At 36.4% G+C, this 22419-nt stretch overlaps 1 protein-coding gene across 4 annotated transcripts; it reads left to right on the forward strand.

Moving 5' to 3' along the window:
* Positions 1-6287: 6287 nt before the first annotated feature.
* LOC121967351 lies at positions 6288-13002 on the forward strand. 4 transcript variants are annotated; one of them, XM_042517510.1, is made up of 6 exons: positions 6288-6317; positions 6459-6918; positions 10997-11087; positions 11589-11663; positions 12035-12241; positions 12891-13002. In XM_042517510.1, exons 1-4 carry the CDS (start codon positions 6296-6298, stop codon positions 11652-11654), a joined length of 639 nt encoding a protein of 212 aa, XP_042373444.1. In that variant the 5' UTR covers positions 6288-6295; the 3' UTR covers positions 11655-11663; positions 12035-12241; positions 12891-13002. The 4 variants fall into 4 exon arrangements, 2 of the variants coding, with proteins under 2 accessions (XP_042373444.1, XP_042373452.1); XR_006107730.1 differs by lacking the exons at positions 6288-6317; positions 6459-6918 and adding exons at positions 9762-9868; positions 10349-10537; XR_006107732.1 differs by lacking the exons at positions 6288-6317; positions 6459-6918 and adding exons at positions 9762-9868; positions 10349-10428.
* The last annotated feature ends 9417 nt before the right edge of the window (positions 13003-22419 follow it).

The following is a 22419-nucleotide window of genomic DNA, read 5'->3' on the forward strand; positions in this document are numbered from 1 at the left end:
AATAACCTGATCAGCATAACAATATCCATATATATAAAATATGTACCGTAGTATCGATGGTCAAATCTGAAGACCTAAGGTACACAGGTCAGGTATGGTATAAAAACCTAGGTCCTGAGCATAATGAGGCATGGTATGTCACTACAATATGAGCATATATAAAATCATGTGGGTACTAACAATAAATGCATAACAGGTGAGCAAACAAACATGTAACAGGTATCCGGTAGTGACATATCGAAACAAGAACGAACATAATTATTACTAAAGGTTATAACCTACTAAATATATCAACATGACATTATCAAAGATAAGTCAAGGTATCCGCCTTTAACTGTAGTCTGTGATAAACAATCCTCACATCAGAACAATCGTCCCGTAATCAGGGTCCTGCATACAAATATTCAATTTAGCTACTCTAACAAGTATCATTTAGCTAACTGAAGATTAGGACCAAATAAATAAACTTATTTCCTTTCCGATTAAGGAAACCCAAATTGAATAAATCCCAAGTGATCCCAATTGTTATAACTCAAGAACAATCTCAACTAATACAATTCATTTTATCACTCAATTCAACCATCATCCATCTAAACCAACCAACCTCCAAATAACCATCATGAATCAAACTAAACTTACCCAATAGTGAGTATCCTTTTATCACCTCGCAGTTAGAGAAGTGGTTGTCAGAAAATTCTAGTCGGGGTAACCATGAAGCTACTGGCCTCAATGTAAATCATCCACAATCCGCACCTCAATCACATCTGAAATTCCAAACTAAGATAACTAATTACTCATTAGTCATGTTATCACATATTAACATCTCAAATAGAATATGTTACCAATCCATATCAACCTAACACTAACAAGAGATCAACTAAAACACTATACATAACTTACCTTGAATCAAAATCCTCAATCCAGATCTAAAACCTTCACATTTCACATGCCAGTGAATTTTCATTCCAAGTACCCTTAAACAGAACAATCTAACATGAGACTCAAAGAGGATAATCTTGAAAAGAAACTAAACCAACAAAGGAGCAACGATCGGATGCTTATACCTCACCAATGATCTGATGGAGCTGCCCCATGACAACCAGAGAACCAATTGAGGTAGAAAGGCAAGGTCAAGCTCACTGTCAATACAAAGGTAAGTGACCATGGGTATGTTGGAGCACAGCGAGGAAGAAAATCCACTCAAGAGCATCCACTCACCATTAGGGTAGATGACGACCCGCGGTGGTGGAAGAGCCTCACTGGTGACGACCAACCCGCCTGGAATGTCGACATCAACGATCGATAATCGGCACTGTGGCAAGCAAAAACTAGGGCACAGTGTCGGTGATGTAAGTTAGGGCACTGGTTGACATCCAAGGGTGGTGGCAGAGGTCGCCAGCGGCTAGTTGGTGGTAACCGACCTCACAGCTTGGCGTCTGTCTCGGTGGTCACCGGGAACAGCGAGTGGCGATGGAGGGAGGTCGTGAGAGGGAGAAGGCAATGTCGGAAATGGCTAGGGCACAGTGACGGAAATCGGAGAGCGCTCGGTGGCTGGCGGTCGTGCTGCCAAGTTGTAGCAGAGGGGGCGGCCATCGCCGGCTAGGGCAGAGAAGAGAGGAAGAGGAAGGGAACCACCACGGCGTCGGTTAGGGCACGGGAGGAGAAGGCATCGCGAGGTTTAAGGCAAGGGACGGGCTCGCGGGGAAGAAAACGGGAAAAAGGAAAAATAAGGAAAAGGAAAAAAGAAAACAAAAACAAATAAATAAATTCAACTTTTTCTCGTTTAAATGGGGTAGTCCAAACAGGCTTTTCCGGATCCCATTTTTATCCTCGTAACCTGAGCCATACGAGCTCTGAAAAAAATCCAAAAAAATTTCTAAAAATTTCATAAATTTCCCTTACCATTATTCGCTATTTTTTGGTATTTTACACCATGTACCGGTAGATAACACCACTAAATATGTTTCAACCACTAGAGAATAAGATATACCTTTATTGTTCTCCTTTCTGCTAGGACAACCCACTTTTCAATGTCCGGGCTGCTTACATGTGAAACACTTGCCCTTCGGCTTCTTCACACTTGCATGCGCCCCAGTCCCAAGAGATTGATTCACTTTTTTTTCTAAACCAACTTGTTTCTTTTTCTTCTTTCTGCCTTTCGGCTTAGAAGCAGAAATATTTTCAGCAATGTGAATTTGAGAACTTTGACAAAATAACCCTTCTGCTGCTTAAAGTTCTGTCAGAAGTTTCGCCAATGAATAGACCCTTTTGTTCATGTTGTAGTTTAGGCGGAATTGGTTAAAACTTTTAAGCAGCGTTTAGAGAATGATATCGACCTGGGTTTCCCCATCGATTTCTGCTCCAAGGACTTCCATCTCATTCAAAAGAGCCATCATCTTGAGAATATGATCCCTTACGGGTATCCCCTCAGTCATGGTGGTCATCATCAAGTTTCTCATAGCCTCCTGCCTAGCAGCCTGATTCTGGTGTCCGAAGAGTTCCTTGAGATTGTGCATCATGTCATAAGCGGTAGGCATGGCCTGATGTTGATGTTGCAGCACATTTGACATAGAAGCCAAAATGTAACACCACACCATCTCATCTACCCTGACTCATTTCTTATGATACTCAATCTCCTCTTCACTAGAATCGCTATTAGACAGGCTTGGACAGATCTCAAAAAGTACGAATTTGTAACCTTTAGCAGTTAAGACAATGTCCAAGTTTCGTTTCCAATCAATGTAATTGGGACCAGTAAGTTGTTTTCTTTCAATATAACAGCAAGAGAATTGAAAGTCATTTGAAATCCTAAGAATCACAAAATATTTGGTCAAAACTTTAGAATTTAAAATAATATTGATTCCTCAAACAATATCATTTAAATTCACCAACACCTCAAAACACCGTGAATTTTGTATGTCACGATAGTGTGGACATATACAAATTCAAACATTTGTAAGAGGGGGTTTTGCCCATTAATTTTATTATCTTGTCAACCTAACTTCATTACAAATAAAATTAATAGTTAATTTTTCTTCGGTCACACAAAAAATAGCAATGACTCTGATAGGGAGGATACTATTAAATGCACCTAAGTATATACCATTACTTTATACTTGGTCCATTAAATAGGATTGTGCCCCTTCAGATAGAGAAGATCACACAAACCTAAATAATTTCTTATAATCATCTATAAAGGAAGTTTGATCTAGTGATCCGTAAACAAACTCATCCGATATAGAGGAAGGCACTCAAAGCCAACGTGCAAGTTTGAATGCATCACTTACAAACCAGTAATGGAGACCGTGGAATTTAAATAATTCCTCTCCCACTTAGTTATTTAAAATGAGGAATTTTAACATGCACACACACACAACACATATAAACATCATAAAAGGCAATAAATATGAAAAAAAATTCCAACTATTATGGCTTCATCCATAGTTGTCCTCCGTGTGCCACCGCCAATGGGTCATGTCATCGTGTCTATCTTGCTTCCTTTTCCGCTACGCCTTTGGTCCTCAAATAGCACCACGCCTCGCAAGGATACGATCCGCGATAAAAATAAAATTTTACATTTATTGATCCTATATTTCACAAGGGAATGTACATATAATCTAGATTGAATAGAATGTAAAATCCTAAAACTAATACAGCTCCTGCTGTATTTAATAATTACAATCATGCACACACATAAAATGCCCTCAACATGCCCAAGGGTCCAAATCACACACAAACACAATAAAAAGGCACCATCTATCATCTTTTATAATCCTTGGTAATGGCTAAAAAAGAAAGATTTTAACAACAATTAAAATCTCTCTTTTAAATTTCCTATTGTGGATGGCTACAAAAGAAAAGTTTTAAAATTAAAAATCCCTCTTTTAAACATTGTAGATGGCTTAAAAAGGAAAGATTTTTAAAATTAAAACCTCTCTTTTAAATCATGGTTACAAAAAAGGAAAGTTTTAACAAAAATAAAATCTCTCTTTTAAACTATTGTAGATGGCTACAAAAGGAAAGATTTTTTATATTTAAAACTCTCTTTTAAAACCATGTGGATGGCTTCAAAAAAGGAAAGTTTTTAAAATTTAAAATCTCTCTTTTAAAATATTGTAGATGGCTACAAAAAGAAAGATTTAAAAAATTAAAAACCCACTTTTAAACCTATCTTGGTCGTCCCCTTGCTTGGGCACCAAGCAAGAGATGGTCAGCCCCTTGCTTGGGCACCAAGCAAGGATGTCGTCGGCCATAAGGATGAGTTGGGTGGATGCGAGGCTTTATACATAGAGGCTACAATAGGGACCTAGAGGAGGAATTGGTTTTGGCCTCCTGATGAGCTTAAGCTTCCTTTATTCTACCCGAACACCCAACTCAAGTTCTTCAATAATAACTCATACCACTAAAGAGTTATTATTGAACTACCGCACCAATCTCATATTACATTATGGACTCCTTCTTATCATGAGTGTGTTAATCTCCCTATATTGATGATGTCCCCAAGAGGAGCTCATAAGGATTGTCATGTAAACCCTGCAGGTGGACTTAAGTCTGACATGACAATAAGGTTGAGTGGTACTACTCTTGGAGTTAGATACTAATTAAGTGAGTTGTCAGTAACTCATTTAATTAGTGGACATTCGATATATTAAACACAGGGAGATTAATACATTCATGATAAGAAGGAGCCCATATAGTAATATGGGATTGATGCGGTAGTTCAATAATAACTCTTTAGTGGAATGAGTTATTATTGATGAACTCGAATTGGGTGTTCGGAGCTAACACGGGAAGCTCAAGTTCATCGGGAGACCAAAACCAATTCCTCCTCTCGGTCCCTGTCGTAGCCTCTTATTTATAAAGTCTTATATACACCCAAACCCAACTTCTTACCCACTTTAAGGTGGTCGGCTAAGCCAAGCTTGGAGCCCAAGCTAGGGTCGGCCAAACCAAGACTAGATGGGTTCAAGTGGTGGCCGACCCTAGCTTGGACCCCAAGCTTAGGTGGCCGACCACAATAAATTAAAAGGGGATTTTAATTTTTTAAATCTTTCCTTATGTGGAAGCCATGGTTTTAAAAGAGAGTTTAAAATTTAAATCTTTCCTCTTATAGCTTTCTATAAAAGATTAAAAGAAAGATTTGATATCTTTCCTTATTTGTAGTTGAAAAGGAAGATTTTAATTTTGGAGAAAACTTTCCTTTTTGTAACCATCCACATGTTTTAAAAGAGATATTTTAATTTATAAAAGTTTCCTTTTATAACCAACCATGAAGGAAATTAAAAAAAGAGAAATTTTTATTTTAAAAATTTTCGGAAACAAATAAGGAAGTTTTAATTTTGTGTTTAAAACTTTCCTTATTTGGAGGACATGTAGGGGTCGACCATAAGATGGATTAAGAGGAAATTTTAATTAAATTTTCCTTATTAGCCATTGGCAAAGAAAATAAGGAAGTTTTAATTATGTTCAAAACTTTCCTTATTTGTCATGACTAAGGATTATTAAAGAGAGGGAGGGGTTGCCCCTTGGATAACACATCTATTATTTCTCTCTTCTAGTTCCTTGGTGGTCGGCCCTCTCCTCTCTTTTTTCTCTCTTCTCCTTTTGTTGAGGTCGGCGGCACTTGGAGGTCTTGTTTTATCTTGGTGGTCGGTTGCTTGTGGAGAAGACGAAGAGAAAGAAAGCTTCCCTTGAAGAATAGTTGGTGGTCGAAACTTGCAAGGAGAAGAAGGAGCACTACAAGAAAAACCCGCATAGACATCAGTGGAACAACAACAGTTTTAAGCAAAAACCGATGTCTTTGAGTATTTTACACCGATTTTTCCAAAAACCGGTGTCTATAAGCCCAGATTTTCGCTCATAGACATCGGTTTTTTAAGCCGATGTCTATGAGCGTCTTTTTTTCATTAATAGACATCAATTTTAACAGCGGTTTATAAAACCCGGTGTCTATGATAAAATAAAATAATATATTTTTCCCACCAATACTTAGCCGAAATTTGCAACACTTCACTCTTACCTCTAAACCTAAACCTATATCGCGCCGTTCACCGTATACCGTCATGACGCCACCACCACTTTCCTCCTCGCGCGCAGGCAGTCCAACCATCTCTCTCAGCTTCATCTTCCTCTTTCCCTTCTTAGATTGACGCCTCTTCCTCTCCTGATCAGGATTGACTCACGACGCATCTCCTCCACCTCCTCTCTTTGGGTAAGAAGAGGAACGAGAAAGGAGAGGTGACGAGTTGGTCTTGTTTTCTAGGGTTTCAGAGTAGTAACGACGGAGGGAGGCAAGATGAAGATGACTAGAGGGAAAGGTGATACTAAGTTCCACTGATCAAGACGATCAAATCGTACCTTTTATTTCTAAATTCTAAGTTTACAGGAACCTCACCGCTGCCCTCTTTCCTCTCTCCCTCTTCATCAAATTCTAAGTTTTCGATCTTCTTTTTTTCGAGGATCTCGACATCTCGTCACGGAGGAGACCAGAGAAGCGAAGCCTAAGGCTGGCACTTCCCTTTCCCGAGCCGCCGTCAGTGTAAGTTCCCACCTCTCGAGCCGCCGTCACTTCCCTTTCCCGAGCAGCTCAATCGACCAAAGCATGCCCAGTCTCCGACGCCACCCACCGCGATCCTCGCTGCCTCAGCGCCATCATCTCCGGCCTCGCCCTCGACGGTCGCCCGCTGGAAGCTCTTCGCCTCTTCAAATAGTTCCAGACCTCCGCCCTCGACCCCGACGAGTTCACCCTTTCCAATGCGCTCTCGCTCTCCGCCAATCTCAGCGCGCTGGACCAGGGAAGGCAGATCCAAGCTCTCGTCTTCAAGAAGAATCTACCCATGGACGTCGCCGCCACCAACTCGCTCATCAATCTCTACTTCAAGTGCGGCAGCATCGCCGACGCGGAGAAGGTGTTCGACGATATGCTTCTGAGAGACGTCTACACTTGGAACAATAGAAACAAAACGTCATCTAAAACACTCCCTAGATTCCAAAAACTCTACTTGAGAAGAAAACTCCTCTCTACAAGTTCTTGTTCTCCAAGATTCATTGCACGTGCGTTAATGTGTTGTGTGAACTTTAGTATGCAATTGGGGTAAAAAAAAATCATAGTACTGAAGTTACAACTCATCACATGCTTTGTGTAGGTGTAACGACCCGCCTCCTACTGACTAGGCTGCGAGGCCGATCGTTACGTAATGCTGTGCTAAATTACTATTGCGGAAAATCTGGATTGATTAAAATTTTTACTAAACTAATTACTGTAAACTGAACTTAATATTCTAGGTGTACCTAGGAGTTGTACACATGCTAGAGAAGGTAATCTATGCCTCTTAGATGACCTGCTAGCTGTAATCAGGCATTTCAATCGACTCATGGATCGATTGGGCTGTCGGATCGATCCAGTGATCGATCCAGCTTGACACTGGCACGGAAGAAGACTCTGGATCGGTCGGCTGACCGATCAGCAAGCCATCTCGCTGCTGTATGCGGCTGGATCGGTCCACCGACCGATCCAGGAGTGCACTGATCGGCCCAGATCCGATCGTTAACTCACCGATCGGCACCGACCGATCGCTGAGTTGTCGCACCGTTCGATTTGGATCGGTCGGTGACCGATCCTTAAACTCTCGGATCGGTCCACCGACCGATCAGTGCACTACTCCTCTCGATTGATCCGTGGATCGATCGGAGTTCTGATAGTCGAAACTCGATTTCAAAGACTTGTTCGTGCCAAAATCTCACATTTCACTTATACAATCCATAAAATATATTCTAATGACATAAAGCTAGCATTCTAAACTGGATATAAAGCATGGTTTACTAGTTCGTAGCATTTAACAATTAAAAGTGCGTGAAAATAGAAATACTAAAGGTTCAATTGTTTAAGCTTGCTAGATCCCCTAAGGATCTTTTATTCCATATTCCTGCCACACACACCATCTCTGCATTGACCTCCAGCTTCCTCTGCTAGTCCATCTTCCCTTTACCTTTATCTGCAGTATAAGGGAAAATAGTATCTGTAAGTTTTAAGCTTAGTAAGAAACCATCTACCTCACTAAAACATGCATACGATGCAATATGTTTTTAAAACATGCTATTTGAAAATACATACTGAATATGCTAAGCATGACATGGCATACAACACATAGAAGTAAACTGATCATGGCAATAAAGCTAATGATAAATTGTCATTTGTATCAACAGAAAACTAAACTGATCTGAACATAAACTGAGCTAGGCTGGAGCTGAATTCAAACTCAACTAACATAAATAATCTTTGTGAGTTTTGAAAAAAAACTAATAATGTAATAGATTAAAGTACATAATCATACTGCTAGTGGGCCCGGCAACTGTACATGCTATGCGCGCATCCTTAACTAGACCCGGGGTTGCAAATCCCGAATTTAGTAAGGTTTACTAGGTTATCTAAACCTAAGGACCGACTATGGGAGCCCAGCCTAGTGGATATCTAATCCTGTACAATGCCACTGAAAATAAAATACTGAACATAACTACTAATTGCTTATTTTGCTATTTCTAGGTTATCTGAACTTAGAGCTAGGTTATCTAAACCTAGAGGCGACTGTGGGAGCCCACCCATTGGACCGTAGTCCCCTGTAAGCTGTAGTAAGGCTAACTAAACTATTTTAGATGCTTCTATTGCATTTACTGAGCTATTACAAATACCTAAGTTGCATTTTACTGAGCTAATCATTTAATCGAACATCTAGTGTGCTTAACCTCTCCCCTCTATTAGGGAGACTACCCCTAGGCACCCGACAACATCTAAAACCTCCAACTGAAGGGGGAAAGATGTGTCCGGCCCATCTAAAGGTACTCACTAAATCCCTAAACCTGCGAGGAGGGTTAAATACACCCTATGTGTCCGAAAAATCTGCATATAACTAAACTAATGCATAGAAAACCAAACGGAGCTACTTATACCGCAGGTGAGGGGTTTCTTACCTCGTACGCTAATTTCCTTACAATACTATTCGCTAGAATTCCGGTGGAGACGACCCCTTCGACAATCTTCTCGCGTCTATGCGTTCCTCTCGCGAAGAAGAGCATCCTCGTGCCGGAGTTGTCGCCGGAAGATGACCTTGGGGCCCTAGGGAAGGAACCCTAGGGTTGGCGCCGAGAGAGAAAGAGGAGAGAAGGGAGAGGGTCGGCGGTGAGGGTTTGGGAGGAGGAGAAGTTGCCGAACCAAAATAACCCTTCACCTAATTAATTCCCTATTTATATTAAGTGGGTATTTTGGCCCAACTTAAACTCAAATATAAATGTTTCCCTTTCCTTTCAGCACGGCCCTGCTGGGTTCAACTGGTTACTAGAATTATTCGTAAACCATAGGTCTCGGGTTCAATTCCCGCCTAAGCTATTTTGCGGTTCTAATTATTTTTGCTGCTTTCGCTACTCGGAAAATTCCGGAAAAATATCTAAAAATTCCAGAAAACTCATAGAATATTTATAATGCAGTTTCGAGAATTTTCGGGCGTTATAGTAGGTCATGCATGCTGTGCACAGGTGTCATACTCATTTGGGCACATGATGTTCTGCTCAATACTGAGAAATACCATACCAAGCAATTCTTAGTAGAAATCATATTAAGTGGAAATCTCCTTGAATGTGTTTGGACGGTCTACTTGCACGATTTGTTCTTAGACATAACACAGTTCATGTTTTTTTTATTCCTCTAAATATAGATCACTATATTGAACTTCACCTCTCAGGTGCCATCTACCAGGCCAGATATGGTTGAAGTTGTGAACATACTCGAGATGATCAGATGCCCTCAGGATAATCCGGAAGAGGAGCTTTCTTGACGGTTTGGTCCACAATCTCTGCGACATAAACCAGTTATATGGTAGATACCTAGAATGATGAACTAGCATGGTAGTTGGATTTGGTTTGCACGAAATGAAAGTAGAAAAAGAAGGCCTAGCTGCTACAGAATAGCTTGACTAACAATTTGCAAGCCAGAAATCCTTGTGAAAGTTAATCGAGGTTTTTCCCTTTCTCTAGTATTAGTGTGCTGCTGCAAGGTGGATTACATTCACCAGGTTCTTATTTGTATAACCTTCTTAAGTTGCATTTTACCTTTCATGCTTCTTTGCTTCCGTTACCAATAAAAACATGGTTTCTTAGAAGCAGGTTGGGTAAAAGCACAATGTGCAACTCTTTATGTTAGTATGTTTTGAGTGTAATTTAGGAGGTTGATCGTGATAAATCAGTTTCAAATTGGTTTTACTCGATGTTATAGTTTTCTTACTCTTACAGTTTCCTTTATGGATGCATCCTGGATATCCATGTGATTGAATTCTGAGTTTTCGATTCGAACTTGCAGGCCCAAGTGATGCGATCATTCCATTCATCTTGTAGCAATTACCAGGAACTCTAAGTTGCATGTTTAATTAAATCTGAAAGGTCTTACTAGTATTCAAATATTGTTACCTCATGTTTCTCCTTCCTTGTTCAGTTCTTGCATATGTAGAGGATTGAGATTGTGAAAGTTGGTGAAGTTCATATAGAGAATGTAAGCCCACCAATGGTTAAAAAAGAACTTGATGATTTTTTTTTCATTTTCAATTGACAAATTTTTATCTTATTCATTTAATTGGTCAATTGCTTGAGTAGCATGTAATTATGTTCTATTACTTGAGTTTATAGATCACTATGACCTTCTATATTGAAAGTGTATCCCTCATAGAGTGACTAGTCATTTTAGGATGAAATGAGTTTTACTCATTAATCCCACATGGATGAATGTCGGTTGTCCATTATACCTATATATTACAAGTGTGTTGCCCTCTCAAGTGAATAAGCTCTGCTTGAATTCAGCACTAATGCTGCAAAGTGGTCACCAACAAGTCATCAAAAATACCATCAGTCACTATAAATGTTTCTTATCATCTCATGTCAGCTTCTTTTTCCAAGTCTGTCCTTGAGGATGGGAACTGACTCATTGCATTGTTCTTTTTATTGTTATTAATAGGCAAGTCTCCATAGAAGAAGGAGAAGGTAAAGCGCAAGAGCTCGGTGTCATGTTTATCAAAACAAGCGCAAAAGCTGGCTTCAATATAAAGGTAGCTATCATACCATGACAAGAACCTATTATGCTTCAAAATCACTTCATGTTTATGCTTTTCAAATTACCAATGCATATATGCCTGATCACAGCTGAAACAGACAAATACTTGTACTGCCAACATCTCCTTTAGGTGCACCAATGACTTGGCCCAAAGATCATTAAACTAATGATGTTATACTTGTTAGACAGATGCACTGAAAGCAACATATGTCATCTTTACGTGCCTAATTCTGTTCAATTCCTGACAAAATGCTTAACAATGGCATGCTAATTTAGTCTCACAAGGCTAGCAAGGGAAGTTAGCTAATGAATAGGATTTATATGGACTTAACATATACACTATTATTAACTCGGGCTTCAATATTTTATTCTCATGGCTGAGAATAAGTTTGTGGATCAATTTTTCCATCAAATCCAATGGCTTCTTATTTATTTATCTGAATATTTCTGATTTTTCAAGGACTGCGGTTACTAATTGCTTCCTCAATCTTTTCAGGCTCTCTTTCGAAAGATTGTGGCTGCCTTGCCCGGGATGGAAACCTTTCTCCTCCATGTTGCTTAGATTTATGAGGTTTAAGAATGAAGGAAGAATCTTTTATTTTGTTCTTTTGAAAATTTATTATGTCAATATAAGTAGAATCTTTTTGAGTTTATGAGGTTATCTATTTAAATAAAAATCTTCTCTTCCTATTTCATTTTGTTCTTTTGAAAATTTATTATGTCAATATAAGTAGAATCTTTTTTGAGTTTCTGAGTTTATCTGTTTAAATAAAAATCTTCTCTTCCTATTAGCTAATTTTGTTGCTTGCTAGTGATTATGCTTATTTACTATTTGCTTTACTCTCACATGTGAGAGTCAGTTCTTTTCTTACATGTTTCTTTATATCAGATATTTAAGTTTATTTTATTTATAACAAGTACTCTCTTTTTTCCTGTGTTTAGGAAAGTGAAAGTGAGGATGATGGTCTTGATATGGGTGATGATGATGATGTTGAGGAACTTGAAAATGAATCAGAGGCTGTTAGGAAAGAACCAACCATTGAGAAACTTGCTCCTGTTTCAGCATCATTTGTTGTTTGCCTATTGAAAATTAATGTCTTGGACGGAATGCTTTCTTGCATTTCTGTGTTCGGAGTTGCTATGAAGAAGGTAAGCTGCAATGCAACTAATATTTTTTTTTTAAGGTTCTTATCTAGGATGTTGACTTGCAACCAAATAGTCATCCTATGTTGGGAGCTAATGGATCCTGTCCAGATTTGGTTAGTCAATAGTCAAAAGACAATTATGTCATGGATACATATGGATGTTCATCTTAATAAAAAGGTTACATATTTCAGATATTGACAGAACATTAACTGAATGTGGAATTTGCACTAGTTGTGTCTTACTGAGCCTTTTGTGCTTTCTAGAGGTCCTTACTTGTCTCTTTAAGAATTTGCATAGGTTGATACAAACAAATCTTAATGAAGTATTTATGTCTATACGTCATAATATATGGACACTTTTTTAGTTTCATCTTATTCTATTTTACTTTTTTTTTCTAATAACATACTCTTTGATGCAAGGTCGAGAAAGCTCATACTACCGACCTTCATTGTGTGGACTGGAACCCCCATAATCAAAATCTTATTTTGACTACGTATATTCTTGATGTTTATTTGTTCCCATTCTATAACCTCTACTGGTTCTTAGGCAGTATTTTGTTACTTTCTCCTATAAACATGATGTCTTGAGTTTGTGAGTCAGTGATTATATGCAGCCTTAGCATTTCTTTATCTATGATCATATTTTTTCTCAGGTTTGTTGATAAGTCTGTGCATATGTTTGATCAACGTAACCTAACTTCTGGTGGTGTTGGTGCACCAATACACAAACTTGATGGTCACAAGGCTGCTGTTCTCTATGCTCAGGCATGCTATATTACTATATTATTAGCATTGGAATACTTCTATTAACTGTTGCTATAACTTACTGTCCTTTTGACTTTATTCCAGTGGTTTCTTGACAAAGCATCAATTTTTAGAAGAGCTGTTGAGGATGGCTTCCTCAATATATGGGATTATGAAGGTATTTGTTTATCTATAATGAAGGTTTTGGAAAGTCATTTTCCCATATATTTTTTTGAGGCGAGTCTTTAAAGACAATAGAGGACCTCTAACTACATTATCAGATAGAGACCCCTAACTACATTATTTAGGCTACAAGCTTGACCTCTACCACATGGCTATAGGGAAAATTTTCTTGTATTTAATTTTCAACTTTTATTTTGTTCTCCATTCATCAAGTTATCAATAATATGACATTGATTACCTATTCATTTAAATAATTTTATGCAACTGAATTTCATAAAATTTATATTACAAGAATAATCAGTTTGTCAATGTGATAACAACCAAGATCATGGTATAAAAATGTTATCAATATTATATAGAGTCTAACAAGTAATGGTATATAAAATCTAGCACTTGTTACATCAATCTATCTGATTAACCCTTTTCTGAATCCAAATTCAGCCTTAAATAAAAAAAGATGAAAAATCACCCAGCTCAATGGTAACCGTTGTATCAATTCACTAGCAAGAAAAATTTCTCCTAACAGGACTTCATTACTTACTAAACCATGATTTTATGGAATTTATATAGAAATCGCAAAAAAGAAACACACTGAATCATAGTGAGGAAATGATCATGTTGATCCCTAATCTTATCCCTAGCCGATCATTAAACATTAAATGTGTGGGAATTTACTAGAATCTACTCCTACATGAAGCAAATGAATAAAAACTACAAGTAAAGTTTACCATAAACCAAAGGGAAAATAGTTTATACTTACTAGAGGATTGAATGGACCCAAAAGGAAGCTCTAACTTGCTGTTTTGGGTGCTGAACTAAGGAGGCAGCTGCCTTCTTGCCGCATTCCTTGCTGCTGTGGTTGGTAGCAGAAATCACAAAAAATAGGGGGCTTAGTGCAGGATATTCAGGATACCAAGATGGCATCAGAGGTAGTACAATAAATAGTATATCTCTTCATCAGAGGTAGCTTTGTTCTTCTATGCTTCACTGGATTTGTTGTGTAGTCATATTTCTTTGTTCAACCATTATCATGCCTAGTAAGTTGTTGTATGATGCTGTCGGTTCTTATCGATCTGTACACTTGAATTAGAAGGAGCAAATTATCTATGTTATATTCTAAGCAGTATATACTAAGTGTCATATATGAAAGTTTTAGATTCTATGTTATATTCGTTATCTTCCACAACAGCCTTTAAAACTCAGTATTCTATTTTATTTGATACATGTACACATTTGTTTTAGTTATTTGACATATGGTGGATTTATGTGTTTTTACAGTTTACAAATCTCAAGTACGAAGTGCGGTTCGAGTGGGCTGAATGCATGCTAGATTACATTTGAAATGCGGTTCTACCTTGATGTGTTAAAAGAATGTTCTACCTTGATTTTGATATCTATTAGCTATCTTTTGATGTAAAAAGAATGTTTGGGTATTTTATGGATATTGTTGTAAGAAGATTATTTATATAATTTGTGAATATTTGTGTATTTTATGGATATTATTGAATGAAGAATATTTGTATAATTTGTGAATATTTGTGCATTTTTTTTTGTTATTATCGGTTTTTCATTGTTTCGGAAATCAAATTTGTGCTGTTAAAAAATATACATATTACATCGGTTTTCTACCGCTGCAAAATCGGTGTTATTAACTAATATTACATCGGTCATTTACCGCTGCCAAAACTGGTGTTATTAACATACAATATTACATCGGTTTTACACCGCTGATGAAACGGTGTCGTTAAGTGATACTACACCGGTTAACAACCGATTCGAAGACCGGTGTCGTTAAGTGATACTACACCGGTTTTAACCCGATGTCTAAAATGACAGACTTTTAACATCGGCTTCATAGACATCGGTCGAAAATGAAATAGACACCAGTGGAAAATCGATGTCTATGAAGGTTTTTGTTGTAGTGGAGGCTTGGGTGGATTCTCATCCTGGTAGATCGTCGCCCACACGACGTCCGAGATAAGAAGAGGAATACGATAGAAGATCAAGAGGTCTCTAGCTACAAAGAAAGGTATAACTAGTTGTCTTATTTCGCATCATACTAGTTTTCTTTATATGGATTTTGAAATACCAAACGCAAGAGGCTAACAATTCTAGGTTTCGAATTTATGATTCGATTTTGTGTTTCTTTTATTTTTTCGATCTTGTGATTCGATTGTTCTTAGTGGTTAAACATAGGGTTACTATAAGGAGATTAAATATTGAATTTCGTTGAAAGACTTTGACTAGGAAGTGGTGGATGATCCCATACCCAAGAAGGCCTAGTGATCCAAGTTTAACCTGGAAGCCGATTTCTGAAATAAATATTTAATCAACTTTGTAACATGGGTGGATTTGGATTAATAATGTCAAGCATCGTTTGTGATCCAAGTTTAAACCTCTAAGAGCAGATAAGTTGAATTTGAAATCAATAATGTTAAGTTCTGTTTGTGATTCCAAATTTAATTTCTAAAGAACACAATAGGTTGTTAGGAATGGTTCGGGGCTTGTACAAAATTTTTGTACAGGGGAACCAGTACGATATTTCGAGTAGCAACCAACAGGTATAAGATGAGATACCACAAGAAACTACTATACGTGTCACAAATGATACACAATTACAAGTAGTGTCTCGTCGTAGTGGGAGGGTTGTTAGGCAACCTGATAGATTTATGTTTTTGGGAGAATCTTCGAACTTGATCTTTGGTGAACATGAACCTGATCCCTGGACATATGATGTAGCACTCTAAGATAAAGATACAGCATCTTGTCAAAGTACAATGAACTCTGAAATATAATCTATGTATTCTAATCAAGTCTGGGAGCTTGTAGAACCACCAAATGGTGTAAAAATCATTGGATGTAAATGGGTCTATAAAAGAAAAAGAGAGACAGACAGAAAGGTGGAAACTATCAAAGCAAGGCTTGTTGCAAAAAGGTATACTCAGAAAGAGGGAATCGATTATGAGGAAACCTTTTCGTCGGTAGCCATGCTTAAGTCTATCCGGATTCTTTTATCTATTGCCGCTCATATGGATTATGAGATTTGGCAAATGGATGTCAAGACAACTTTTCTTAATGGAAGTCTTGAAGAAAATATCCATATGAAGCAACCATAGGGATTTAATGCGAAGGGCAAAGAGCATCTTGTATGTAAGCTCAATCGGTTTATCTATGGACTAAAGTAAGCTTCGAGATCTTGGAACATCCGATTTAATGAAGTGATCCAGTCTTATGGATTTATTCAGTGTCCGGATGAGTCTTGTGTATACAAGAAGAGTGACGGAAATGTGGTGATATTTCTTGTACTATATATAGATGACATTTTGTTAGTTGAAAACAATATCAAGGTGTTATCGGAAGTAAGGGTATGGTTGTCCAAGAAATTTGATATGAAGGACTTGGAAGAATCTGAACATATTCTTGGAATCAAAGTAATAAGGGATCGCAAGAAAAGAATGTTGTGCTTATCCCAGGCTTCATATATCGATACTATCCTAGCTCGTTTTAGCATGCAAGACTCCATGAAAGGTTTTTCTACCTTTTGGGCATGGAGTATCTTTATCTAAAGAGATATCTCCGAAGACATCAAATGAGATAGAAGAAATGAAAGCAGTTCCTTATGCTTCAGCTGTAGGGAGCCTAATGTATGCTATATTATGCACGAGACAGGATATCTGTTTTGCCATGGGCATAGTTAGTAGATATCAAAGCAATCCAGGACCCGGACGCTGGACTGCCGTAAAGCATATATTAAAGTACCTAAGAGGGACTAGAAATTATATGCTAGCTTACAAGGCAGATGCTTTGCTTCCTGTGGGATACACGGATTCAGACTTCCAATCTGATAGGGACAATAGTAAGTAAACCTCGGGGTTTTATGTTTACTTCAGGAAGTGAAGTCATAACTATGGAGGAGTGTTAAGCACTGGTGCTTTTTCAGACTCCACTATGGAAGCTGAGAAAATGGCAAACTCTGAGGCAGCCATAGAAGTTATATGACTCAGAAACTTCATGATGGACTTAAATATAATTTTTGGTTTGCCAAAAAATTATTACAATTTATTGTGATAATAGTGGTGCAGTAGTAAACTCGAAGAAACCATGAGTCTATAAGGCAAATAAACACATTGAGCGCAAGTACCACCTAATAAGAGACATCGTATAAACGAGAAAAAGTTGTTGTCGCCTAGATTGCATCAGATGATAACCTAGAAGATCCTCTCACTAATGCCTTTAAGGCAAGAGCTTTTGATGGGCATGTTGAGGGGTGAGGAATCAGATGTATGGTAGGGTATATGGCAGCATAGTCTTTTAGTATAAGTGGGAGATTGTTGGAATGTATACTAAAAGCCTAGTTTTTTGTATAAATATTTATTTAGAAATAAGAATCACATTGGTCAAATGTCTACATTTATGCTAAGTGTAGTTGTCCATTTAATTTATATTGTAGATAACATGGTGTGAGGAGACACACATAAGATCATGTTATCAGTTCCTTATAAATTATAAACAGTTGCTCACAACCAAGATATATGGAATGTGATAAACCATTGGAGTGGTTGTAATATAATTAGGTCTTAGTTTATCTTGACTAATAAATTACATTAGTACACTATGAGTATATTGAGCAAGACCATTTGAGGTAGTATCTTTTTATACTGACTATACAAAAGAACAATACCTCAGTTATTATGGAAGTGTGTACTCTTAATCCCGATATAACAACAAGCACATATACTTAGTATTTATTTCTTTGACTTATCAATGGGTGAGATTTAGCTCGTTAAATCATAAGGGTTGATAAGTTGGGAAATGATATTATTTATAGTGTGTGTTGTTGTTTATAGAAGGAAACTGTGTCCTAGTAATCTAGGTTGATGATGTCCCCTTGAGGACCTCATAAGGATTGTCATGTAAACCCTACAGGTGGACTTAGTCCGACATAACAATAAGGTTGAGTGGTACTACTCTTGGAGCTAGATATTAATTAAGTGAGTTGTCAGTAACTCATTTAATTAGTGGACATTTGATATCTTAAACACAGGAAGATTAACACACATGATAAGAAGGAGCCCATATAATAATATGGGATTGGTGCGGTAGTTCAATAATAACTCTTTAGTGGTATGTGTTATTATTGATGAACTCGAGTTGAGTGTTCGGGGCGAACACGGGAAGCTCAAGTTCATCGGGAGACTAAAATCAATTCCTCCTCTCGGTCCCTATTGTAGCCTTTTAATTATAAAGTCTTATATCCACCTAAAGCCCACCTTCTTACCCATCCTTAGGTGGCCAACCAAGCCAAGTTTGGAGCCCAAGCAAGGGTCAACCAAACCAAGCCTTGGATGGGATTAAGATGTGGCCGGCCTAACTTGGAGCCCAAGCTTAGGTGGCCGACCACATAAAAAATAAAAGGGAGTTTATTTTTAAAAACTTTCCTTATATGCAAGCCATGATTTTAAAAGAGAGTTTTAAAAATTAAATCTTTCCTTTTATAGTTTCTACAAAGGATTAAGAGAAAGGTTTGATATCTTTCCTTATTTGTAGTTAAAAGGAAGATTTTAATTTTTGGAGAAAACTTTCCTTAATTGTAATCATCCACATGTTTTAAAAGAGAGATTTTAATTTATAAAAGTTTCCTTTTATAACCAACCATGAAGGAAATTTAAAAGAGAAATTTTTATTTTAAAAATTTTCAGGAACAATAAGGAGGTTTTAATTTTATGTTTAAAACTTGTCTTGTTTAGTGCACATGATGTGGCCGACCATTGAAAGATTAAAAGGAAGTTTTAATTAAATTTTCTTTTTTAGTCATTGGCAAGGAAAATAAGGAAGTTTTAATTATGTTTAAAACTTTCCTTATTTGCCATGACCAAGGATTATAAAAGAGAGAGAGGGGTTGCCCCATGAGATAACACATCTATTATTCCTCTCCTCTCTTCCTTGGTGGTGGCCGACCCTCTTCTTCCCCTATTCTTTTTCCTTGGTGACCGGTGGCATCTCATCTCTAGGAGTTGTTGGTGGCCGGATCTTGTTAGAGGAAGAAGGAGAGATAGGAGGCAGTGTTTCTTAGCATCCCTTGGAGCTTGGTTGGTGCCCGAAGTTCTTCATCTCTAGAAGATTGCTGGTGGCCGAAACTTGCAAGGAGAAAAAGGAGGCTTGGGTGGATTCTCATCTTGGTAGATCGTCGTTCACACGACGCCCGAGATAAGAAGAGGAATGCGACAGAAGATCGTGAGGTCTATAAGCTACAAAAGGTATAACTAGTTTTGTTTTCGCATCATAACTAGTTCATCTTTTGTATAGATTTTGAAATACCAAACACAAGAGGCTAATGATTATAGGTTTCAGATTTATGATTCGATTTTGTGTTTCTTTTGTTTTTCGATCTTGTGATTCGATTGTTCTTAATGGTTAAACCTAGGGTTACTGTAAGGAGATTAAATATTGAATTTCGTTGAAAGACTTTGTCTAGGAAGTGGTGGATGATCCTATACCCAAGAAGGCCTAGTGCCTCGCCATGTTTAACTTGGAAGTCGATCTCTGAAATAAATATTTAATCAAATTTGTAACATGGGTGGATTTGGATTAATAATGTTAAGCATCGTTTGCGATCTAAGTTTAAACCTCTAAGAACATATAAATTGAATTTGGAATCAATAATGTTAAGTTCTGTTTACGATTCTAAATTTAATTTCTAAATAACACAATAGGTTGTTAGGAAAGGTTCGGGACTTGTACAAAATTTTTGTACAGGGGAACCGGTACGATATTCCGAGTAGTAACCAACAGAGAGGGACAAAGAGACATAAGAAGGGTTAAGGTGAAGGTGAGGTGAATCGAATGGAGGGTTAAGGTGAGGTATATACCGTGTGTTTGCTTCTTATATGGTGTTTGCTTGTTAGATGTAGGGTTAAGGTTTTTCATTTTTTTCTCCCAATTTTTTACAAGAGTTTTAAGGCAATAAAAGCACAACGGTTATAATTTTATTGACAATATTTTTTAATCATTGTCTTATTATCACAACCGCTCAACAACAATGGTTTATGCACTATTATTTTAACGATTATGATTTAACTAAAATGACATTTTGTTGACAACAATTCATTGCACTGTTGTCCCAACTACTTTTAAACTAAAAATGCTTAAAAATAACAGTTTTGGAAAATCATTGTAAAAAGCGTTGTTATTAAAAAAATGCACTCAACAACAACATATAATATAAACCCATTGTCTTTTGCATTTAATGGTCGTTCAAAGACAAATGTTTTTTTTAAAAAAAAATCATTGTCTTTTACCGAAATCATAATAGTTTATCCTAAAATCGTTGTCTTTGTGGTATTTTTTTTTAGCATTTTTGTTGTAGTGTATATTTAGATGATTATATTTAGATGCTATGCATTATGCATTTAGATGCTATGTACTTGGATGATTTTGAATGCTTGTTAGACTATTATTATTTAATGTAAGACTATTTACTTGATGATTGGATATATGCTTTGAGGTTATTATGGTGAAATTGTTTTTATAAAAATAGGATAGTAGATGTTTTTGTTTTATGATGATTTGTTTGTCGTGTTATCCATACTTTGTGTTTTTTCACATGTAGATTTAAGAGGCCAACTACATGGTATAACTCTGTGCTTAATTTTTTCAATTAGTGTTTCATTTTCAACAAGTGTTGTCGGTATTTCTCAAGTCTTATTCTAGTACTAGCTATTGTCGTGCAATTGTTAATGGATCAACACAATTTTTTTATCTTACCTATAGTTCTATTTGCCTTCAAAATTTTAGAGCCTTCTGATGTTGATGGCCTAGGAGTTATTTACATGCTATTCTTCTTTATCTTTCTCCTCCCATCAAAATTTTTATTGGTATTTGACATTTCACTAAGCATAGATGAAGATATGAGTAGTCTTGTATTTTTGTGAGAAATCATAAATGGAAGATAATTTTATAATTTTATATATTTAACATTCATTTATCTTGCTTTCCTTCGATGCATATTATGTTAATGAACTTTTCCTCCCTCATAAATAAATAAAAACATAACTACTTTACTTTTCTTACCTTCCCCTTCCTTTAATAAACCTTTTCTCACTCTCCAAATGCATAATGGTAGTTACATCTTCATCATTAAAAGTTTAAACACTTCCATGAAAGTGTTGATGACCATTAACATAAAAAATGCTACTAGATGGCGATCATATGGCCGGTAAATTGCTTTAAAAATCCCTAATAGCAAACTCAACTTCATCCTCAATCACTCTATCGGAAAAACTTTATTCCTATTCCATGCATGCAAACTTTTCTTTCCTTCAGTTTTTTAATGTACATTGATTTATCTAATTATCCTTATTTTATATATATAAAAAGTCTAAAAATAAGATATATTTCTTCCTAAGTGTAATAAATTTAATATAAAATATAATATATTTTTTATCAAATTGAGCACGACTATTTTTTCATTTGACCAATCAATTGATATACTCGATTTTAGTTAAATAATACTGCATTTAAGAAAAATTATATCTCATTTTAGATTTTTTATACCGATAAAAAATATCGAGGGATTTTAGTCTAAAAATAATGATATAATTTCTCATAAATTTAATATCATTTAATTAGAATCAAGTATATCAGTCGATTGATCATGTAAAAAAAGAATTGTATTCAATTTGATAAGAAATATATTAGATTCTAATTTAAAAATATACTGAATTTAAGATGAATTATATTTTATTTTAAATTTTTGTACATAAAAAATAAGAATAATTAAGTAAATCAATGTACAATACAAAGTTGAAAAAAATTTATATGCAAGAAATAAGAATAAATTTTTTATAATATAAGAACTGAGGAGAAAATTAAATTTGCATATAATGAGTTTATGATAATTTATCCACTACAATTGAATTATTAGATATATTTATTATTATTATTATTATTATTATTATTAGTTTATATTTGTGTTTGTGTTTGAATTTGCATTTGTATTTGTGTTTGTGTTTGAATTTGCATTTGTATTTCTATTTGCATTTGAATTTTTTGATTTTGTTTTTTTGTTTTTGTTAGTTTTTTGATTTTGTTATTTTGTTATTTGAACTGGTTTACACTGAGCTGAGCCTGAGCGGTCGAGTGTGGTTTGGTCGCGTCATCCGTCATCCGGTGAAACCAAGAAGACGCGTTGAGTTTGGCAGTGAGCATAGGACTTCCCACTTCATTTATATCCCGGTACGGATCCAAACACACATC

Source organism: Zingiber officinale, chromosome 1B (genome assembly GCF_018446385.1).
Source record: "Zingiber officinale cultivar Zhangliang chromosome 1B, Zo_v1.1, whole genome shotgun sequence".
Taxonomy (NCBI): Eukaryota; Viridiplantae; Streptophyta; class Magnoliopsida; order Zingiberales; family Zingiberaceae; genus Zingiber; species Zingiber officinale.

What these genes read in the sequence shown, in the direction of transcription:
- LOC121967351 (XM_042517510.1), top strand. Translation starts at nt 6,296, where the DNA reads ATGAAGATGACTAGAGGGAAAG. An exon ending in GAAGATGACTAGAGGGAAAG is followed by an intron (nt 6,318 to 6,458) that starts GTGATACTAAGT and finishes CTTTTTTTCGAG; the next exon opens with GATCTCGACATCTCGTCACG. An exon ending in AAGCTGGCTTCAATATAAAG is followed by an intron (nt 11,088 to 11,588) that starts GTAGCTATCATA and finishes CAATCTTTTCAG; the next exon opens with GCTCTCTTTCGAAAGATTGT.